General features: G+C 39.1%; 1 protein-coding gene across 4 annotated transcripts in view; it reads right to left on the reverse strand.

The window, feature by feature from the left end:
- LOC134213852 (protein nubbin-like) overlaps window positions 1-17,880 on the reverse strand; it is a 346,695-nt gene that overhangs the window by 22,711 nt on the left and 306,104 nt on the right. For all 4 annotated transcript variants that reach the window (XM_062693271.1, XM_062693269.1, XM_062693268.1 and 1 more), the window contains one exon: window positions 4,396-4,440. In XM_062693271.1, coding sequence (XP_062549255.1) covers window positions 4,396-4,440 — 45 coding nt within the window. The remainder of the gene's footprint in view (window positions 1-4,395; window positions 4,441-17,880) is intronic.

Here is a 17,880-nt window from a genome sequence, read left to right on the forward strand (position 1 = left end):
CAATTGATAATGGTAGCATAAACAGGCGTAAGCAAAAGTGACCTTGGATGGGTCATGAAATAACAGGCAGCCTGAAATGGGTCACTGGAGCTGCAGTAGAGCTAGCACTTTCTAACTCTCGGATTAAATTTGACTGTAAAACTGTTTGAAGCAGACAGCTTTCTTCCATAACATCACTGCCAACCAGTGGGCAGTGTTGTCCTGCATTCAAGGCAAAAAATTCTGCTCTTTGATTTAACTCCATCTAAACGATTTTATAGTCTCAACTAAGTAAGTTCAACTAATAAAAGGATATTTGGATTTTCTAAATGTCATGGCAAACTGTCAAAAAACTGCACTCCAGAGCCACCGGAGCGCGCGCTGAGAATACACCCAGTGAAAACATTCCAGTGTATTTTCAGTGCGCGCGCTCCTGTGGCTCTGAGTGCACAGCATATATTTCAGAAATGGACAAATTGATATGAAATTTGCGAAAAAGAGTCCACGTGTCTTGGAGGGACTCGAACGCTCAACCTCCTACTCTCTAGATAGGTGATAACCCCTACACAACAAGACCACTTAAAGGTCACTTTTGCGGAAAAGCCATCAGAATCCGAGTACCAACCTCCACCGCGGTTAGCTTTTTTTTTGCAAATTGAATATCTTTCGGATGCCTGATTTGTCCAATCTCGCAATGTGCTTTACTGTTGTATATCCACAGTCATGCGAGTGCACATTGTTTATTTAACGAGAGGATCGCACTCCATGGAAAGATATTCAATTTGCAAAAAAGAGAGTTAACCGCGGTGGAGGTTGGTACTCGGATTCTGATGGGTTTTCCGCAAACGTGACTTTTAAGTGGGTTATCACGCCTATCTAGAGAATAGGAGGTTGAGGTTCGAGTCCCTCCAAGACACGTGGATTACTTTTCGCAAATTTCACATCAATTTGTCCATTTCGAAACATGTGCTATGTATATGCACAGCCAAGATATTTAACAAAAATGGTTTTCGTACGGCCGAGTTGCCGAATAATATGCAATTAATTATGATTGGATATCTTGATTCTGCATGTCTTGCAAAATACTGAATGTTGCAGTTTTTTATGCTTCCAGAGGATTCCCCGAGGATTTCGGAACTGTTCCGCAGGGTAGCCGATATTCCCTGAATCATAATTGGAAGTCGTGATTTTCTTTTGACTCCACAAATGCTGAAATTTGACACCCATTTTGCATTGTTTTGTGATTTTTTGAAACAGGTGGATTTTGATGTTTGCGCAGAGGCATTAAAGGCCTCGGAACAGTTTTCTGGGTGGTCAAAACATTCTTTTCGCCTTGCAAAATACTAAGAATTGATACCTATTTTGCCGTAGTTTGTGTGTTCTGAAAATGGTCGATTATGAGGCCCAGAATATCTCCATATTGCTAATATGAAACGAACTTTTGAATTGGGATTTTTGGGGACGGTTTTTGGTTCTTGTATAATCTTTATAGACAAATAATCTGGAATGGTATAGAGTTCGTCTCTATTTAGTGACATTTTGTTGTGGCCAACTTTACTGTACCTGACTCACATGAATTTTTTTGCCGATAGGGGGCTTGCATCAGAGATCCTTATTACGAATTCAGTGAACCGTTTGAGCTGAATGACGGTAAAACCAGACCGATACAAGAAATGACGAAATTGCAGCAATTTGAATTGTTTTCTTCTACTCAGCCTGATATGGGTTAACCATTCGCTTTCATGGTCCATATTACCACATATAACTACTAATAAATGAAGTTTTAATTGGGGCTGTTGCTATAATTTAAGAAGCAAGGCATGTTGATGAGAGTTGGAACAAATAACTATGTGTTTGTGATAGAATAAATCAACAAGCCAAGAACATGGTAGAGAAGAATTTGTGATAATAATTTCAAATAAATTCCATATCTATTTAATGATCATTCTCAGTTTTATTTCCCATTTTCCGAGGAGTTGATTCCTGTGAAAACTGTACTAACTCGTTTTATGACGAGGGATGACATTCCGTTGAACATGTCGCTTTTCAATTATTTCTTTTTAAGTAACCGATTTTTTTTGCGATTTTTCTGAATGCAGCAGAAGAGAAATATAATCAGAACTTGGTTAATCTTGCACTTGTGTAGCGCGTTGCTTTGTTCATATGAATATAAAGGAAGAAATTAATTTCTTATCAACAGTAATGCCGTAACCATCTGACGAATTTGCAAAGACTCGCACTCCACACGAGCAACTTTCAACAACATGAGGGTGCCCCTATTCTAACGTCCATCCCTGTGATCCTGTGAAATAAAAGTGACTGAGGTTGAGAGATAGACACTGCCGAACGAAAAATCTTCACTCGAGCATAAAATTGTATTATGTGAATATTGGCATACAAAACTGACCAGTAACAGCTCCGCCTGGAAGTGAGTCCCGAGAAAGATGTCTGCTCCCTACTCGTTCGCTAGAGCAGGGCAGTGGATTTAAACTCGACCGGAATAGCAAAGGGGCAGCTCGTAAAAAGGATTTTCACGTCGACCGAAAACGATATGCAAACAGAATCGGGGATAGCATCAGCAAAGAGCAATCCTCGACCTCGTAGAATACGGTCAGTCAGTGGCGGCCAGATGCGCGCTCACCCACAAGAGCCAATCCACCCTCATCGTGCCGAGATGAGATCCAATCTTCGATTCTACGATGCCAGTTGTTGAAACGGAATAATTCCGACAAGGGGTTTCCAATGTTTTTAGAATATCAAATGGCCACTGGTAGTGAAGCGGGAAGTTTGCGTTAGAGATGGGGAAATCCCATTAATTTCTATTTAAAGTGACCGCCATATGGGTTCGCCAAACTCGTTCCGGGGTTGATCGCTCACAGAATCCTAAACGAACACCCTCGAAATGGAGTTCCCCCTTTCGTTCGATGCTTGAAAGGGACTTGTACGTGCACTCAATCAAATATGCAAATGTCTTCGGTCCTTTCAGAACAGCTGGATGTTTACCTGGCGAAGAAGAGAGAGCTTGACACACGTTCAAGATTAACGGCCCGCCGAACGGCCTGACAGGTGGAACAAATCTTCATCATCGAATTATTAGACACGTGACCTGGCTGATGTGTGACTACCATTTGAGGCGACAGGATTACCCACTGTAAGAGTCAAATGTTGCACAACACACAATACCATTCGGTTTCGAAGCGGAAGAGGTGAGAAGATTTTATGCCTTTGTTTACCGGTTCGGTCTTTCCCTGTTTTGCGATGTTTATGAACAAAAACCATACAACCGAAAAAGGATCACACCACTCTGAATGGGAGTCTCGACGTTTCGAGGAAGCGGCACCCAATGAAATTCAACAAGCCGCGGATTTACACGGATCATTTGTTCTTTGCCTTGTGCAGTCCGACCCTTTTTGGAGTCGGGCGAATGCTTGGGTGAGACGATCCAAGACGAGGCGAGGTGTAGCGAACGGAGTGCAAAAGTCAAGGTCTGCTCTGAGAGGTCCCAAAGGGATCCGAATATCCTTTTCTTACAAGGATGAATTGAATGGGAGATAAAAAGTGGTGACGACGGGGTTGAAGGGTTTCCTGAATCCGATTCATTGGTTGTACAGTTGACTTTTGAAGGTCGGTTGGTGAGAATTGGCACGTGTTGTTAATAGTCAATTGTACCAGGTGTAGAGTGATTGTAATTAAATAGAAATTAAAGCAAATACTTCTTAACAATCTGAAGCGTTTACGAATCAAATGAGAAATTCATGGAGAGATTTTTCTACATAACAACAAGGACACCTTTGGATTAACATGGATGGGTTAATTATAAATTATGTTTTCTTGAATGGAATAACAGATTGATTGAAACACAAATAGCTGAAAGGCAGAGTATCACAAACTAGACTAATCGTTCTCTTGCAAGCGTATTTAACACACATGCCTATGAACCCTACCATATGCGAAACTTAAGATGTAGATCTAATGATAATCAATTACGATTCTGCAATAAAACTGTTCCTCGTGACAGTCGCGTGCCAAATCAGTACTTCCGCTAACCACCCGACCCGAGCCCGAAAGGCTTGAGCCAGGATGAACCCAATCAGAAACTACCGTACCGTTTGTTTTCGTTTTTTACCCTCCCGATCGTGGGATAACAACGTTTGAGTAATAGGAAAAAAAAAATGGTGGGGTGTCAAGATCTCCCGGAAGAATCTTGCCAGCGGGAAAGGGTTGCGCAAACCGGCGAAATTCCAGACAAGGCCGGAACAAACAGCCAATTGATTACGATGATGATTGGTCGATGTAGAAAATCGGCCTCAACCGGTGGCACGTGGCAGATGAACAAAAAACGTTAAAGATGGGGTTTGAATACCATTTAGAGTTGCAATTGGCGATAATTCTTCGCGTGATCGATCGCTTACTTACCGTGCGACGGAGGCGGGGACGGCGATTTCGAGAGGCGGCTTATATCTGAAAAAAAAAGACGTGGAAAATGACAAAAGAAATTAGTAAATTGTAGACACACGTTAATTGTAACGAGGAAATTCCCGCTGTTGCAGACGAATGACAGTGGAACGAATCCCAAATAATAAATTACAAATTTGAAAAAATTAAAAACTGCTGAGGATTGAACAGAATAATAAACTACAAAATATGTTAATAAACATTTTGAAAATTATTAAAAAAATGAACAATTTTTGGAATACAAAGAAAACAAAGATTTAGATTTTACTAATTATTTTTACTAAATTTTATTAAATTTCAGATTTTCTATTTGTTTGACTTATTGATGCTAGTCATTGGCAGCACGCAGCTTCAGCCCTAATGCGTGCAAAGTAGGATAACAGTTAGCCGGGATGGATGGGAAGACAAATTATGCTGACATATTGGAAAATCAGCTTTGCATATATAGACGACGACTGACGGGGCGAGGAAGAAGTGCAAGAAGAACGAGGCCAACATACGGTAGATGCCTCTATGCAGATGCATCTGCGCACCTTGTTTCCGTCCGTTTCTTTTGTGGGCAGCACAAACGGGCACAACGGCACAGTAGTAAGCCACAGGGAAAAGAATGCAGTCTCTGCTTTTGGTAAATGCTCATTTCACGGCAGTCCAGGGAGGCAACCTGCAACGTCGTCGTCGTCGTCGCCATGCAGCGCACACACTTCTCCATTGTCGAGCAGCAGAGAGAGAGAGCTCTGAGAAATGTTTGAAAGAGGGCCGTGCAACAACACAAAAAAGTGCATAAAATAATATGCCCATTTGCATAGACAAAAGGAAATTCGACTAATGTCGGGAACACCTTGTCCTTTCCTAGTAGCGACAGAGGGCTGCCTTTTTAATGAAGGACCCTTGTAGGAAATGAGGTTCGTTCGGCGCGTTTATTGAATGAGGCATTCCCCGATAAGTTGCTAGAGTTGAAAATCGATCGTTAATTAGAAAACCTCAGAATATCTATCCTGAATTTGTTGTTCCTTAACAAGTATGGTATATATTTGAATATTTGAAACATATTTGAAATGCCCATTCTTTGTTTGGTGATTTTTAATTCAACATAATTTATTAAAAGTTTATTAATAGGAAGTAGGCTTTGCTCGCAGTCAGTTGTGTTGTGTTTTTGACAGCGTGTTTATTTTGCTGATTTTGTGTATTGGTTTGACTGGTGCTACGCCACGCGGAACCAAAAAAAAAATCCGGTGTAATGTTTTGGATCTCTTTGGAGTTGAGGCTCAAGATTCTACAAAGTGCGCGAGTGTTTAGGACGTGTTTTGGCCGTAATAGTTTCGGAATGTTACAAGTTGGTTCTGTTCTTCCGGATACGCGAATGGGGACCTATCAATATAATGAAGCTTTGTTTTCGTGGTTACTAGAACTGTTTTTTTTAATTCCTCAGCTCCATTATCCGGAAAATGATTATTTTGGTGAGAGTTTGTCTCAATATGTTTTAACAAACATGTAAAGAAATTTTTGAATTATAAATGCTGGATTGTAAAATCAGGAAGTTTGATTATAGATACATTATCCAATTAATAATGGTAGCATAAACTGGCGGGGCTTAATGTGAGTAAAGGTGACCTCGGACTGGTCGTGAGTAAACATCTTCAAACTCTCGAACCAATTCTAACTGCACTACGAACAATTCTTCCATAATAACACTGTCGGCCAGTGGGGGTTAGATTGAATACATATATACATACATACATTTAATAAAAAATATTGAAAAAAAAAACTTTATAGAGCCTAAAGAGGTGAACAGGAAACCCAGGATACATTTTTCGTGGTGAATCATTCACCAAAACGATAATAATCCGACGATAAGCTTTACTGATTCACGTTCGATTACTTGCCGAAACTCATCTATCGGTTTCCTTTGATAAGGCGTTATAGATACAGTGGTTTGATAATCCGAAGGTTGCATCTTTGAAAACCTTGTTAGTCACGATCGATAGATAAAACAAGGCTAGACGACGGCGACTTTTTTTTGACGATTACATTGAAGTTCGATGCATTATTTGTATCTTGATGGAAGTGCTTATTTCGACCACAATTTATTTTTCCAGGACCCGTATGATCGTGACTCACACACGAACTATCGCCTATGTTAAGTAAGTAAAATAAGTGGACTTTTTCGATACTGTTGTACAATGCGATACATCGTTATTTAAAGATCTCTCAAAGATGACAATTTAGAGTGAAATTTAAGGTTTACGACAGTAGAAGAAACAATCACATCAGTGCGATAGCTCGTGGGTCAGATTAAGTATTTTTGTGCGTCAATCGTTTCGTATGTGCTGAAATTCAAATTTCGGTCGGCTTTAACCGAACGCATCCAATCGGTTTGACCGGGATTACACTGAAGCCATGCCAGGTGGCAGCGTTTTACGAGTGAAGTATTTTGATGAGATTTCTGTTTTATTTTGATTGATTGTAGATAAAAATATTAATCTGCATCAGGACTGATTTGAATACAGGGCTGGGGTGATGATGGGTGAGATGTGGATTCGTGCGTGTTTATGGCCAGGAGCATTCTTTGAGATGAAAAAAAAAATAAACATCTCTGACTATAATCATGACAAAGGCTGACAAAAAGCAAATTTGTATGCATATACAGACATGTGTTTAGCCAGGTAAATATTTTAAATCTCTTTCAACGGATATGTTGAAATATTGTAATAAAATTTTCATAACTAATTAATAAAAATATATTATTATTCATGTTTTAATGTTGAAGTGATTGCAAATTTTCTTTTTACCAAGCTCATTAGTTTCTGTACAGCCAAAGTTGATACTGTATCAGTGTATTTCTTCCACTTCCAAGATATTCCTCAAACGGTTTGATTTTGAAACTCATGACAATTTTGCTTCAACACAAAACGGACCTAAGTTAGCTCCACATCACTCTAGCATTAATTTAGGGTAGAAATAACTGACAGAATCGGACTGAAACATATTTTTTTTCTATGCTGACGACTAAATGGCAAACGCGTTTTAAACGTTCATTCATGTAAGCTGAGTCCACAACTACACATCCCTTTCCAGATCACTAATTTCCTCGCAAATGTATTAGCAAACATGAACTTTTATTTAGTAGAGACCAAGCCACGTCCAGTCGCAATATGAAACTATAGACCTGAAAGCTGAGCATTTTCAAAATGAAACCAAGCTGTTGATTAGCTTTGTCAACTATTGATGAGTAGTGCATCTTAAATGTCATTCGTAGTAAAGTAGTATGTACTTCAAAGTTTTCACTTTATCTACGCGTGGTGGTAAATAATAGGCCATCTACAAATATTTAACCAAGTGCAAGAACATTTTGGAACGCTCTCTTGGAAGAAGTTTTACACCAGTGTACAAAACGATCCAGAAGTTCTTGAAGTTGTTTGCAGTCGACCTAACTTCTTATGACGACAAGGAACATTTTTATATCGTCGGCATAAATAGGTAGGCCACCATTTCAGTGTTGGTAGAATCATGCTCAAATCTCACTCACCGAAGCCTCATGCGTGAGCAGACTCGCTTGCGGTTCTGCAGGGAGAGCATCGTACATGAGTTTTTCACGCAGAATCGCATCGTTTCGCTCATTTGCCGAAAAATGATTTCGCTCCAAAAAGTGTCAAAACCCAATCGATTCGTATTTTATGTTTACGTATGGATTAATTATCTATTGTTTGGAGCAAAGAAAGTTATTCCGATGAAAATTTATCAAAGAAGAACACGCACAAATCACGCAATGATGCAAATCGCGATTCGAATCATGAACGATCCTCAGGGCATGAGTCGGGTGATGTTTGAAACGTGGATGAGGTTTAAGAATTTGAGTTTTTACCAACACTTACCAAATCACTGGGGAGGAGTCATTTGGCCGAATGTCACCAGGCCGAACAAACCATTAGGTCGAAACACATTTGGCCGAAAGTCATTCAGCCGAATTGGTTATTTGGCCGAATAGGACATTTAGCCAAATTTGACATTTGTCCGAGTAAGACATTTTGCCGAATAGGCCATTTGGTCGAATAGGACATTTGGTCGAAAAGGAAATTTGACCGAAAAGGATATTTGACCGAATAGGACATTCAGCCGAATAGAACATTAGGCCGAATAGCACAGGGAAAACAATTGGTAGAATCAACCTGATTCTGCTTCAAATTAACAATATTTTTGCATTGATTTATGAATAACAATATTTTTGGTTGATACAACCACAAATAGGGTTAAATCAAACATACGTGATAGTTGATTCAATTCTCGGATATATTTGTTCCAACCATGCTCTTCAGCTGTCACTGTCAAATATTACATTAGAAAACAAAAATGTTTATGGTTCTTTTAACTATAGAAAATGCAACGAAACTACTTTATCGACACAGACAGAAACAGAATCGAGCTAGTTACAAGGGGAGTAAGAATCATCCACCTTACCTCTGTACCATGACTACTTCTTGTAGACAGGACGATTTATGTTGATCAGTTTCTACAGTTTTCCATTTTTACGAAATGGTGGTCACATTTGGCCGAAAAGGTCATTTGAAAAGTGAAATGTCTCACTTCTCACTACTTATTTTCCACCTCTCACTGTGAAAAGTGAGTAATGCGAAGTGAGACGTCTCACTACCCACAGAAATAAGGAGAGAGAAGTGAGAAGTCTCACTACCCGTTTCGCACTACTTACTTTTCACATCGAGAAGCGAGAAATGAGGAGTGAGAAGTGAGACTTTTCATTTTTCATACCTTATTTCTCACTTTTCAAATATGTTCTATTCGGCCAAATGTCCTATTCGGCCAAATGACTTTCAGCCTCATGGTCTATTCGGCCAAATGATATATTCGGCCAAACAACTTTCGGCCTAGTGACCTTCGGCCAAATGGTATTCAGCCAAACGGCCCTTCCGAGACATCTGGACACTGCAGTTTTGTCAGAAGAATATCATGATTTACAGCGCCGTAAGCCTTTTCTATGTCCATTGTGGCAATACAAGAAGATGCATGCTCACAAAGATTATTGTTGATCGATCAATTTGAATAGAAACCATGGTGGCATGGAATTATATATTTACATAGTTTCAATATAGTTTTAGATTCCACCGCAGTTCATATTGCTTCTTTTTGACGCAGCAATTGTACAAGTAGCGGTTCTACCCTAGGCAGAAGCGCCTTACTTCATTCAGGGAATAGACGTTTCGTGAAATTGCGTTTTTGACGAACATATTGTTGACATTGAACGTTGAATGCTAGAGCAGGATGATAGCTCTTTGATCATGAAGTTGCCGTTGAATAATACGAGATACAGAATACGAGCAGAACAACAAAAAATCAGATTTCGTTGACCGTGGAAAGCGAAGTTGTCAAGGAGTGTTTTCCCAGCCAAAGAACCGCGTGATTGCACAGGATCAACAAAGGTATATTCGATATTGGCTTCCGTCCACACCAGGGCCGGTTGATTGAAGTCTCCAAACGACATTAATGCGTTCTCGTTTCCCCGTACCTTGAATAACCTCGAATACTGCGTTCATGTGGAGCTGCATGAAAGGACCATACTGATTTTTAACTTGAAGGAACAGGAAGTAAATAGCTTGATTTAGAACTTACTTGCCTGATGACACAGACTGGAAGCCCCTTTCACAAACCTCGACCATAGGACCAGGACCGCCTGGCAAGTAGGAAACAACAGCATGAGATAGGATTGGGTCGGGTTTCTCCTGGGATTTCAAAGGTGATTGTGCCCATTTCCCCCTTCCACTCGATTTACATTTCACTTTTCTCCGTTTTTCAAAGAGTTTTCCAAAGCTTGTTTCCAACAACAAATAAGCGAGAATTCTGGTCAGAAGTTTCCAGATTAAGAACAAAATGGATTGCCGTTCGGTCCATAGCTCTACGTAGCAACACAATATATGTATTGTTGTTCGCAAATCTCATAACCTGTCCGTCCTCTTTGTCTTCTCGTTTCAGTCAGATAATTATCGCGAACCGAGTTTAATTGTCCGAAAAAAATCGTTGGCCCCCCCCCGAGCATTGTGTTTTGAATCTTATGAAGACTAATGAATGATTGTAGATTGAACACTTCGACATAATCATTGAGGTGATGTTTGTAATGTTGCTGCCATTTCTGGATCACTTCGCTTGTCCAAAATACATCTTTGTTGTGAACAATCGTCATAGTCAATTTAGTCAACAGAGTTTTTTCCAAATAGAAGCAGCTTTGGGAAGCAAATATTAAAGAACGGCTAGAATTTGCAGGAAAGAATGCCCCTAAAACCTTTCTTTCTGGAAAATTATTATTGGGACTAATGAGTGTGAGTTTGTGCTAAACAAACCCAAGAGGAGGCGAAGAACTTGTAGTTTCAAAACTGGGCGACCAAAATTAACTCATGCAATCATTATGATGGTAGATGTTTCTTTTGGCAAAGAGTCGATAATGTTATCGGAGTTGATTTTAAAATAACTATAGAAAGTCCAACGTTATAATACAAAAAAAACGTATGAAGTTTGCTTGGTTTCCTTTTTCAATAAGATTATTATCCAGAAACCTCATCTAGTCTAAAAAAATAACTTTTTGCCGGTACAACCAAGTGGTGGAATAAAATGGAATTATACATGACAAGCGTAGACATTCCACTAAAAGCTCAAAATTATCTTCTTCTTCTATATAATAAAAATGAAATGGCCTGTGTTCGTATCCGCATAACGCGAAAACGGCTAGACAGATTTTCTTCATTTCTTCAGCAGAAATGTTCGTTATAGTTTCCGACAAGTTTATATGATATTTCCCAATGTGAAAATCATGAGCAAAGTTGAGTAAACCGTAAAAAACCAAAACAAAGATTCGTATAAGAAATTCGCATGGGCGGTTTCACAACGCGCATTTTCGCCTACTATGCAGGACAACGTCTGCCGGGTCGACTAGTGTTTTATAAAAATTTAAAAAAAATCGGTGGAGAGTAAGAGAAAAATAAAAAATTTTCAAAAAAAATACAAAAGACCAATAAAATTGATTAAATTTTCCACGAACAAGAAACGCTTTTAATCCGTTTCGGTCTGACCGGTTGACCGTGGTGCCAATACGGCCGAATTTATTAAGGGGGCCTTGGATCAGGTGCAGTCAAAAATGGGTAATTTTTCTTAAAACCAATGATAAATGGGCGAAAGCGCCCAGTATGTACACTTCCGGCCAAAAGTTTGAGTTCACCCTCGAAAATATAGGCAAAAGTTTTTGGTCGTATTTTCGCCATCTTACATCCGATTTCGAGTATTGTTAGCTCGTTAAAAATAATATGGGTAGATCTTGCATCGTAGGTACTTTAAACTTAAAATTTCCATCTTTTCATGTACTAAAATATTACATTAAGATACTCATTTTTTTCATATTTATGTTGTAAACATATGTTGATTTTTCTTAAAATAGAGCCAATGAAATTTCGAAATAAAAAGTAAAATGGAAACCAATTTTTATCATTTTGTTTTATTAAAAAAAACTAAAACTAAACACTCAAGTGCATAATATGCATAGGCCAAAAGTTTGGGTTGTGTATATGGAAACGTAGTCAATCATTATTGACCAGTATCAGAAGTTAGTTTTGATACAATTGGATCACCAGCACATGGCTCCGGATGTTCCGGTAACCTGGTTGAAAGACAATATCAATAGATGAATGTTTGAGAGATTTTGGACACACTGGCCCCGTCCGGATGTGTTCCCGAGAGCCTGGTTCCCTCATGGAAGTGGACAAATTTTAATAATCACCGAAACCCATCTTGCGACATAACAATCTTCATGGTTTTGAAAGACAAGATCAATAGATGAATTTTTGAGAGATTTTGAACATACTTGGTGCGTCTGGAAGTGTTCCCGGGAACCTGGTTTAGGAACCTGGGAACCTCGATTAGCTCAAAAACCCATCTTGCGAAATATCAATCTTCATGATTTTGAAAGACAAGATCAATAGATGAATTTTTGAAAGATTTTGTACTTATTGGCCCACGTACGGAAGTTTTCCTGGGAACTTGGTTCCCACAGAGAAGTGAACAAATTACGTTTAGCTCCGAAACCAATCCAAACCAAATCCAATCCAATCCAACCAAACAACATATCAAACTTCGGAGCTAATCAAAATTTGTCCACTTCCCTAACGGAACCAAGTTCCCAGGAACACATTCGGACGTGTCCAATGTATCCAAAATATATCAATAATTCACCTATTGAGCTTGTCTTTCAAAATCATGAAGTTTGATATGTCGCAAGATGGATTTCGGAGCTAATCGAAATGTGTCCACTTCCCTGAGGTAACCAGATTCCCGTGAACACTTTCGGACGTGACCAATATGTCCAAAATCTCTCAAAAATCATCTATTGATCTTGTCTTTCAAAATCATGAAGATTGATGTGTCGCTGGGTTTAGGAGCTAATCAAAATATATCCACTTCCCTGAGAGAACCAGGTTCCCGGGAACACATTCGGACGTGGCAAATGGGTACAAAATCTCTCAAAAAATCATCTTTTAAGCTCGTCCTTCAAAATCGTGAAGATTGATTTGTCGCAAGATGCGTTTTGGAGCTAATCGAAATGTGTCCACTTCCTTTTGGGAACCAGGTTACCGAAGGGAAGTTTTTAATTTTTCAAGGAAAAACAATTTTTTTGTGGAAAATTTTGTAATTGTTTAGGGTAACCCTACCCTTAGTGGAGGTAGCAGCAATAGAGGAGGTAGGTGATTTTGGAAATTTTGTAAGTTTTTTCAATGGAGCATTTCAATTTTTTTAATGAAAGTTTCTTCTATAAATAATTCAAATTTTTGCTTCTAAAAGTGCTTATTTATTTTCGTTTTGTTGAAAATTCTTAATTGTTTATGGAAATTTTATATTTATTTATTTTTATTGGCAATTTCCTAATTTGTTATGGTAAATTTTTAATTTTTTTGGGGCAGTTTTTATTGTAGTATTAAGGAATCTGAATGCTACCAGAAAGATAGAAAAAAGTTATTGATCAGTACTCTATTTTGAATTAAGTTTGCATAAGTCTCTCTGCGGGTTAAAGTAGGCTCCAATGTGTGGCAGTGAAACAGCACTTGCCGTTTAATATATAAAGCAAATATTCAATGAATCACATACAGTGGTTGGTTTAATACCCGCCGCTGTCGTATCCATGCGCTATCGTATATGTAAAAATAGCCAGCATGAGTTAACCACCTGAAGTTTGTATGGCGAAAGACATCTAATGCGGGTTTTTTCAACAGTAGGAACTTTTCACGAAAAACTACTTGGTACCAGTCATGTAGGAAGGTGTCCGTTACCTCGCCTATCAAATACTTTTTCGATAAGGGGGCTTATTTTCGAGATATTAAACATTAGATGCCTTTCGCCATACTGATTTCCAAAAGTTAACTCTTAGTGTGCCGCTGTAAGCACGCTCAAAGCAGGCGATTCATCGCTGCAAAACCTTTGAAGTAGGCTTAAGGTCACTCCTGACAGAATCTCAGTGCTCGAAAACGCGAGCACTTTGAAACTTGGATTCTGTCAGGAGTGACCTTAATGCAAACCTCAACTGATAGTCACATTATAAGCAATCAAAGCAATCGGGAAATGTGTCGACAATCACATGTAGTGAACAATCAGTGGCAGAAGGTGTTCCAAATGGTTCCCGCTTGCCAACAGTCAGAATACACTTCACATCCACGATGATCGATTCAACGATGTGCTGCTTAAGCTAGGCCTCGATCGTTCTAAAAGGGACTAGTTCTTAATTCACTTAATATCTGGACGCACTGTTTATTTTCTTACAGCACCCGTTATTTAATGTTTTCACAGCAAAATGTTTAGGACGCTACTGTTATCTTTCGGTGATAATTTTTTTGTTGTGATCGGTTGAGATTTGAAGTTGTGACGAAAGGCGAAAGAAAAGAATTGATTTGGTACACCGATGTTAAAATCTCCGATGAGGTCAGGTTGAATTTAGTTGAATTTGCTAAAAGTTTCATGTGGCTATGTCTCGATGACATGTTTCCAACATATATAAATTCGTTTGTACGGATGAAATTGCTTAAAATTTCTTATGTGGCCAGCGATTCAAATGAATCCAGGAGCTCTACATGGAGATTACTCTGAAAAACGCATTCTACCATTTTACAAATTATACAAAGGCCGTATAATGCCTTGGTCAGATTCTGAGAGGGCTACTACAGTCGAGAGAACTTCATTGGTAGAAAAGCTATATGTTGGTTTTATTCGAAATTTAATTCGGAAATAAAGAAATTCGAAAAGAATCTTCATTTTGCGCAAATGGGAAATTTTTGGCAATTGTTAAGCAGATGATGTGAAAGAATTAGACTGCTTTAGAAATCAAGAAATGATCAATGTGGAAAAGTAAAAAAAAATAATGTGATTCATATAAGAAGGCTCCATGATCCATATTTTTGAATAATTGTATCAACTCAATTACACAACTGATTTTTTAAATTGTGTGGATCGGAAACGTTTTGCCGTGATTAAAATTATTTTTCTTCTTTCAGCTTTTATTTTCACATTTTTTTAATTACGAAAGATTTGACCACAATTTTTATCGCTGAAAGAAGAGAGCTGCCCAACATTTTGCAAAACGCATTTAAAATGGGCCACTGGACAAGCAATAAGAAAATACCCAGTGCGTCGAAATATTAGGTAACTCGATACTAATGTAGACTCCTACAAATTTGAACTGGGATACAAATTTTCTTTATCAGCGTTTTGACACATATTTTGATACGTAGTGGAGCACTGATTCAAAAATGTTGGCGACGGCTTGATGCTAGAAACTGTCGGCTGTGGCGGCGCACATCTCCTATTCACAAATAAGAAAAAAAAATACTAGCCAATGATGCATTATTGATGAATTCCTGAAGGTTCCGTGCCTTTGAACATATGTTTTTAGATTACCATAAAGTCGTCGTCCGAAATTCAAACATTCAGATAAGGATAAAAAAACGACTACGCATATTTTCTCTCATTCGTCATAGAGTTCTCCTTAACTAATAAGCTTCACATAATAAGTAATAAATAAATTATCTGCATTTGCATCTTGCCTCCATTTGTCCTCATTCTTGTGAAGATGTGTCACTTCCAAAGTATCATTCTTCTTAAGAGCTTACTTTGTTTTGTATATCATGTGCTAAATGTTGCTTTTATTGCTGCGGTTTTTTTCTCTGAGAATTTCTTTAACTTAATTTAATGTATCAACGATCTTTTAATTTGTCCGCTTTTTGTGAAAATAATAATAAAACTTAGTTTTTTAACTAAAGATAATAAATACTTTTAATATGAGCAGATTTTAAATTTAATGAAATTATGTAATTTTGAGGTCATGATGAATACACGAAAGGCGTAAGAATGATGTATAGAAATCAACGATTAAATTATATTGTGAAACAATAAGAATGAATGAAACATTTTTTTAGCTTTCGCTAATAAATTCTCACAACAGTCGATTGTGCTATTCCTGCACCCCGTCGTTCCGCTCCTTTCTCTACTTTGACTTACTTCAACACTCCAGCAAATTACACACCATTTAGAATGACAATGACGAGAAAAGCAAATTGCATTTATCTTCCCTTTTGAAGCTGCCTATTTCCAACGTTTGTATTCTGGGAAAGGTAACTCCAAAAGTGCAGTGATAAAAAAAAATACGAATTCACCTTTCTGCCGTTTCATTTCGGTGTCACCCGGAAAATATGCATACTCATTTTGGGTCCAGAAAGGAGAGAAAAAAGATTTTGTCCATCCGTATTCCGAAAAGAATGGAAACTGGCTATAATTTACTCGTGACTTTGCATAAAAACTATTCTATCTCCCATGCTGACTTGCTGCCGGATTGTTAGTTTTTTGCCCGCTGTGGGTACTTTTTCAAGGCTTTTTTTTATCAAGATCAACTGAACTACCCCTCCCATCGCCTGTGTCATTAATTTATTACCAGTCATTTAGCATAGAATTGCTTACAATTCCGGACAACAATTAATTAAATTGATCAATGCAAATGACTGCAAACCACGCACACTTACACGGATGCGGAACTCGAGCCCCGTAACGCATAAGGGTCAAATGGTTCTCGCCCCTGTCGAATGCATTCCCTCTGGCACCGATGAAATGTGATCGATTTGCATAAAAATATTTGGACTTGTCCGTTCCCCTGCTTGGTTTTGCATTTGTCACAGATGCTCTCGTCGCATGCGTCGCCGCCGGTCCACCACCAATAATGTCCCCCGGTCCAACACGGCTGTCACTGGACTGGTCCTTTGCATGCGTGCATCGCATCCCGGAGCGTAATTCATCGAGGGGCTGCGAAGCAACTACCGACGACGTACGGGCATATAAATTTTAAAACCCTCTGGGAACAATAATCAAGGAAGCTCAAGAAGAGGGATCCCATAAGTAACTCGTAAAATATGGATGCGAAATTTGAGTCGAGCACACGGGCCTACGGTTGTGTCCAGTTTGTCACCACATCGGCCCACACGGACAAGGATGCTGTAAATAATAGGTATAATGTCCTCTTAATAATGTCCCCGGGTTACGAACCGGGGACATTCGTCTCACTTTTCGAACGGCGATGGATCGCAGGAGCGGCAACGAGCGGAATGACCTTTTCGGTTCGAGCGGCGGCGGGGGCAGATGTCATTCTCACCCTCCCATGGACGACCACGGCGCGAATGCCGCAAAATCCTTTTTATTTCAAGTCCCACCTCTGGACTTGGTCCAGATCGGTATGGATGCTTGTTGTAGATACATATGTGGTAGGGTGACTCAAAAAACATCTTGACCTTTAAATTTTTCGAAGTTTCTTAATGAGTTCTCTAAAATGGATTATGACGTAGAAAAATAATATTTCCGATATTAGGCGAAGCAACAAACCGAGGAAATGACAAAAAAGAAAGTGAAGTATCACCCTAACAGGGTCGAATCGGTTCGAGGAACTCTTCTTCATTTGGATATAAAAGGTTCCGTTTTTATTAGCGTCCAGCGCACGTGGAGTGCGGGGGTGGTGCGGTTGCTGCTGGTCCGTAAAGGGAAGGGAAATGAAAATATACTGACATGTGGACATACGGACGAGTGGTGGCGGTAGCTTCTTCGTTTCTTCAGTTCTTACACACACACGCGGTTCAATACACAGGGATCGATTCAGGATAAAACGCATAAATTTTCTCCTGGGCTCTTTCGTCGAAGAGCATAGACATTAATTTTTCTTTTATACACGGCTAAGCTCTAGGTTGGCCGAACACACAATACACGGTGGGGTTCGTTAGGGTATGGTGATTTAGAGTCGGCTGGGCACGTGCTCTTCCCGTCGAACTGGGCTGTAAAATAGTTCGGCATGCGCCCGAATGTCAATCAGTTACGTTTCAGCTGCTGATCCAGTTCTGGCGGAGAGGACCAATTGTCACACTCACAGTGGGT

The sequence above is a fragment of the Armigeres subalbatus genome, chromosome 2, assembly GCF_024139115.2.
Source record: "Armigeres subalbatus isolate Guangzhou_Male chromosome 2, GZ_Asu_2, whole genome shotgun sequence".
In the NCBI taxonomy this organism is placed as follows: domain Eukaryota; kingdom Metazoa; phylum Arthropoda; class Insecta; order Diptera; family Culicidae; genus Armigeres; species Armigeres subalbatus.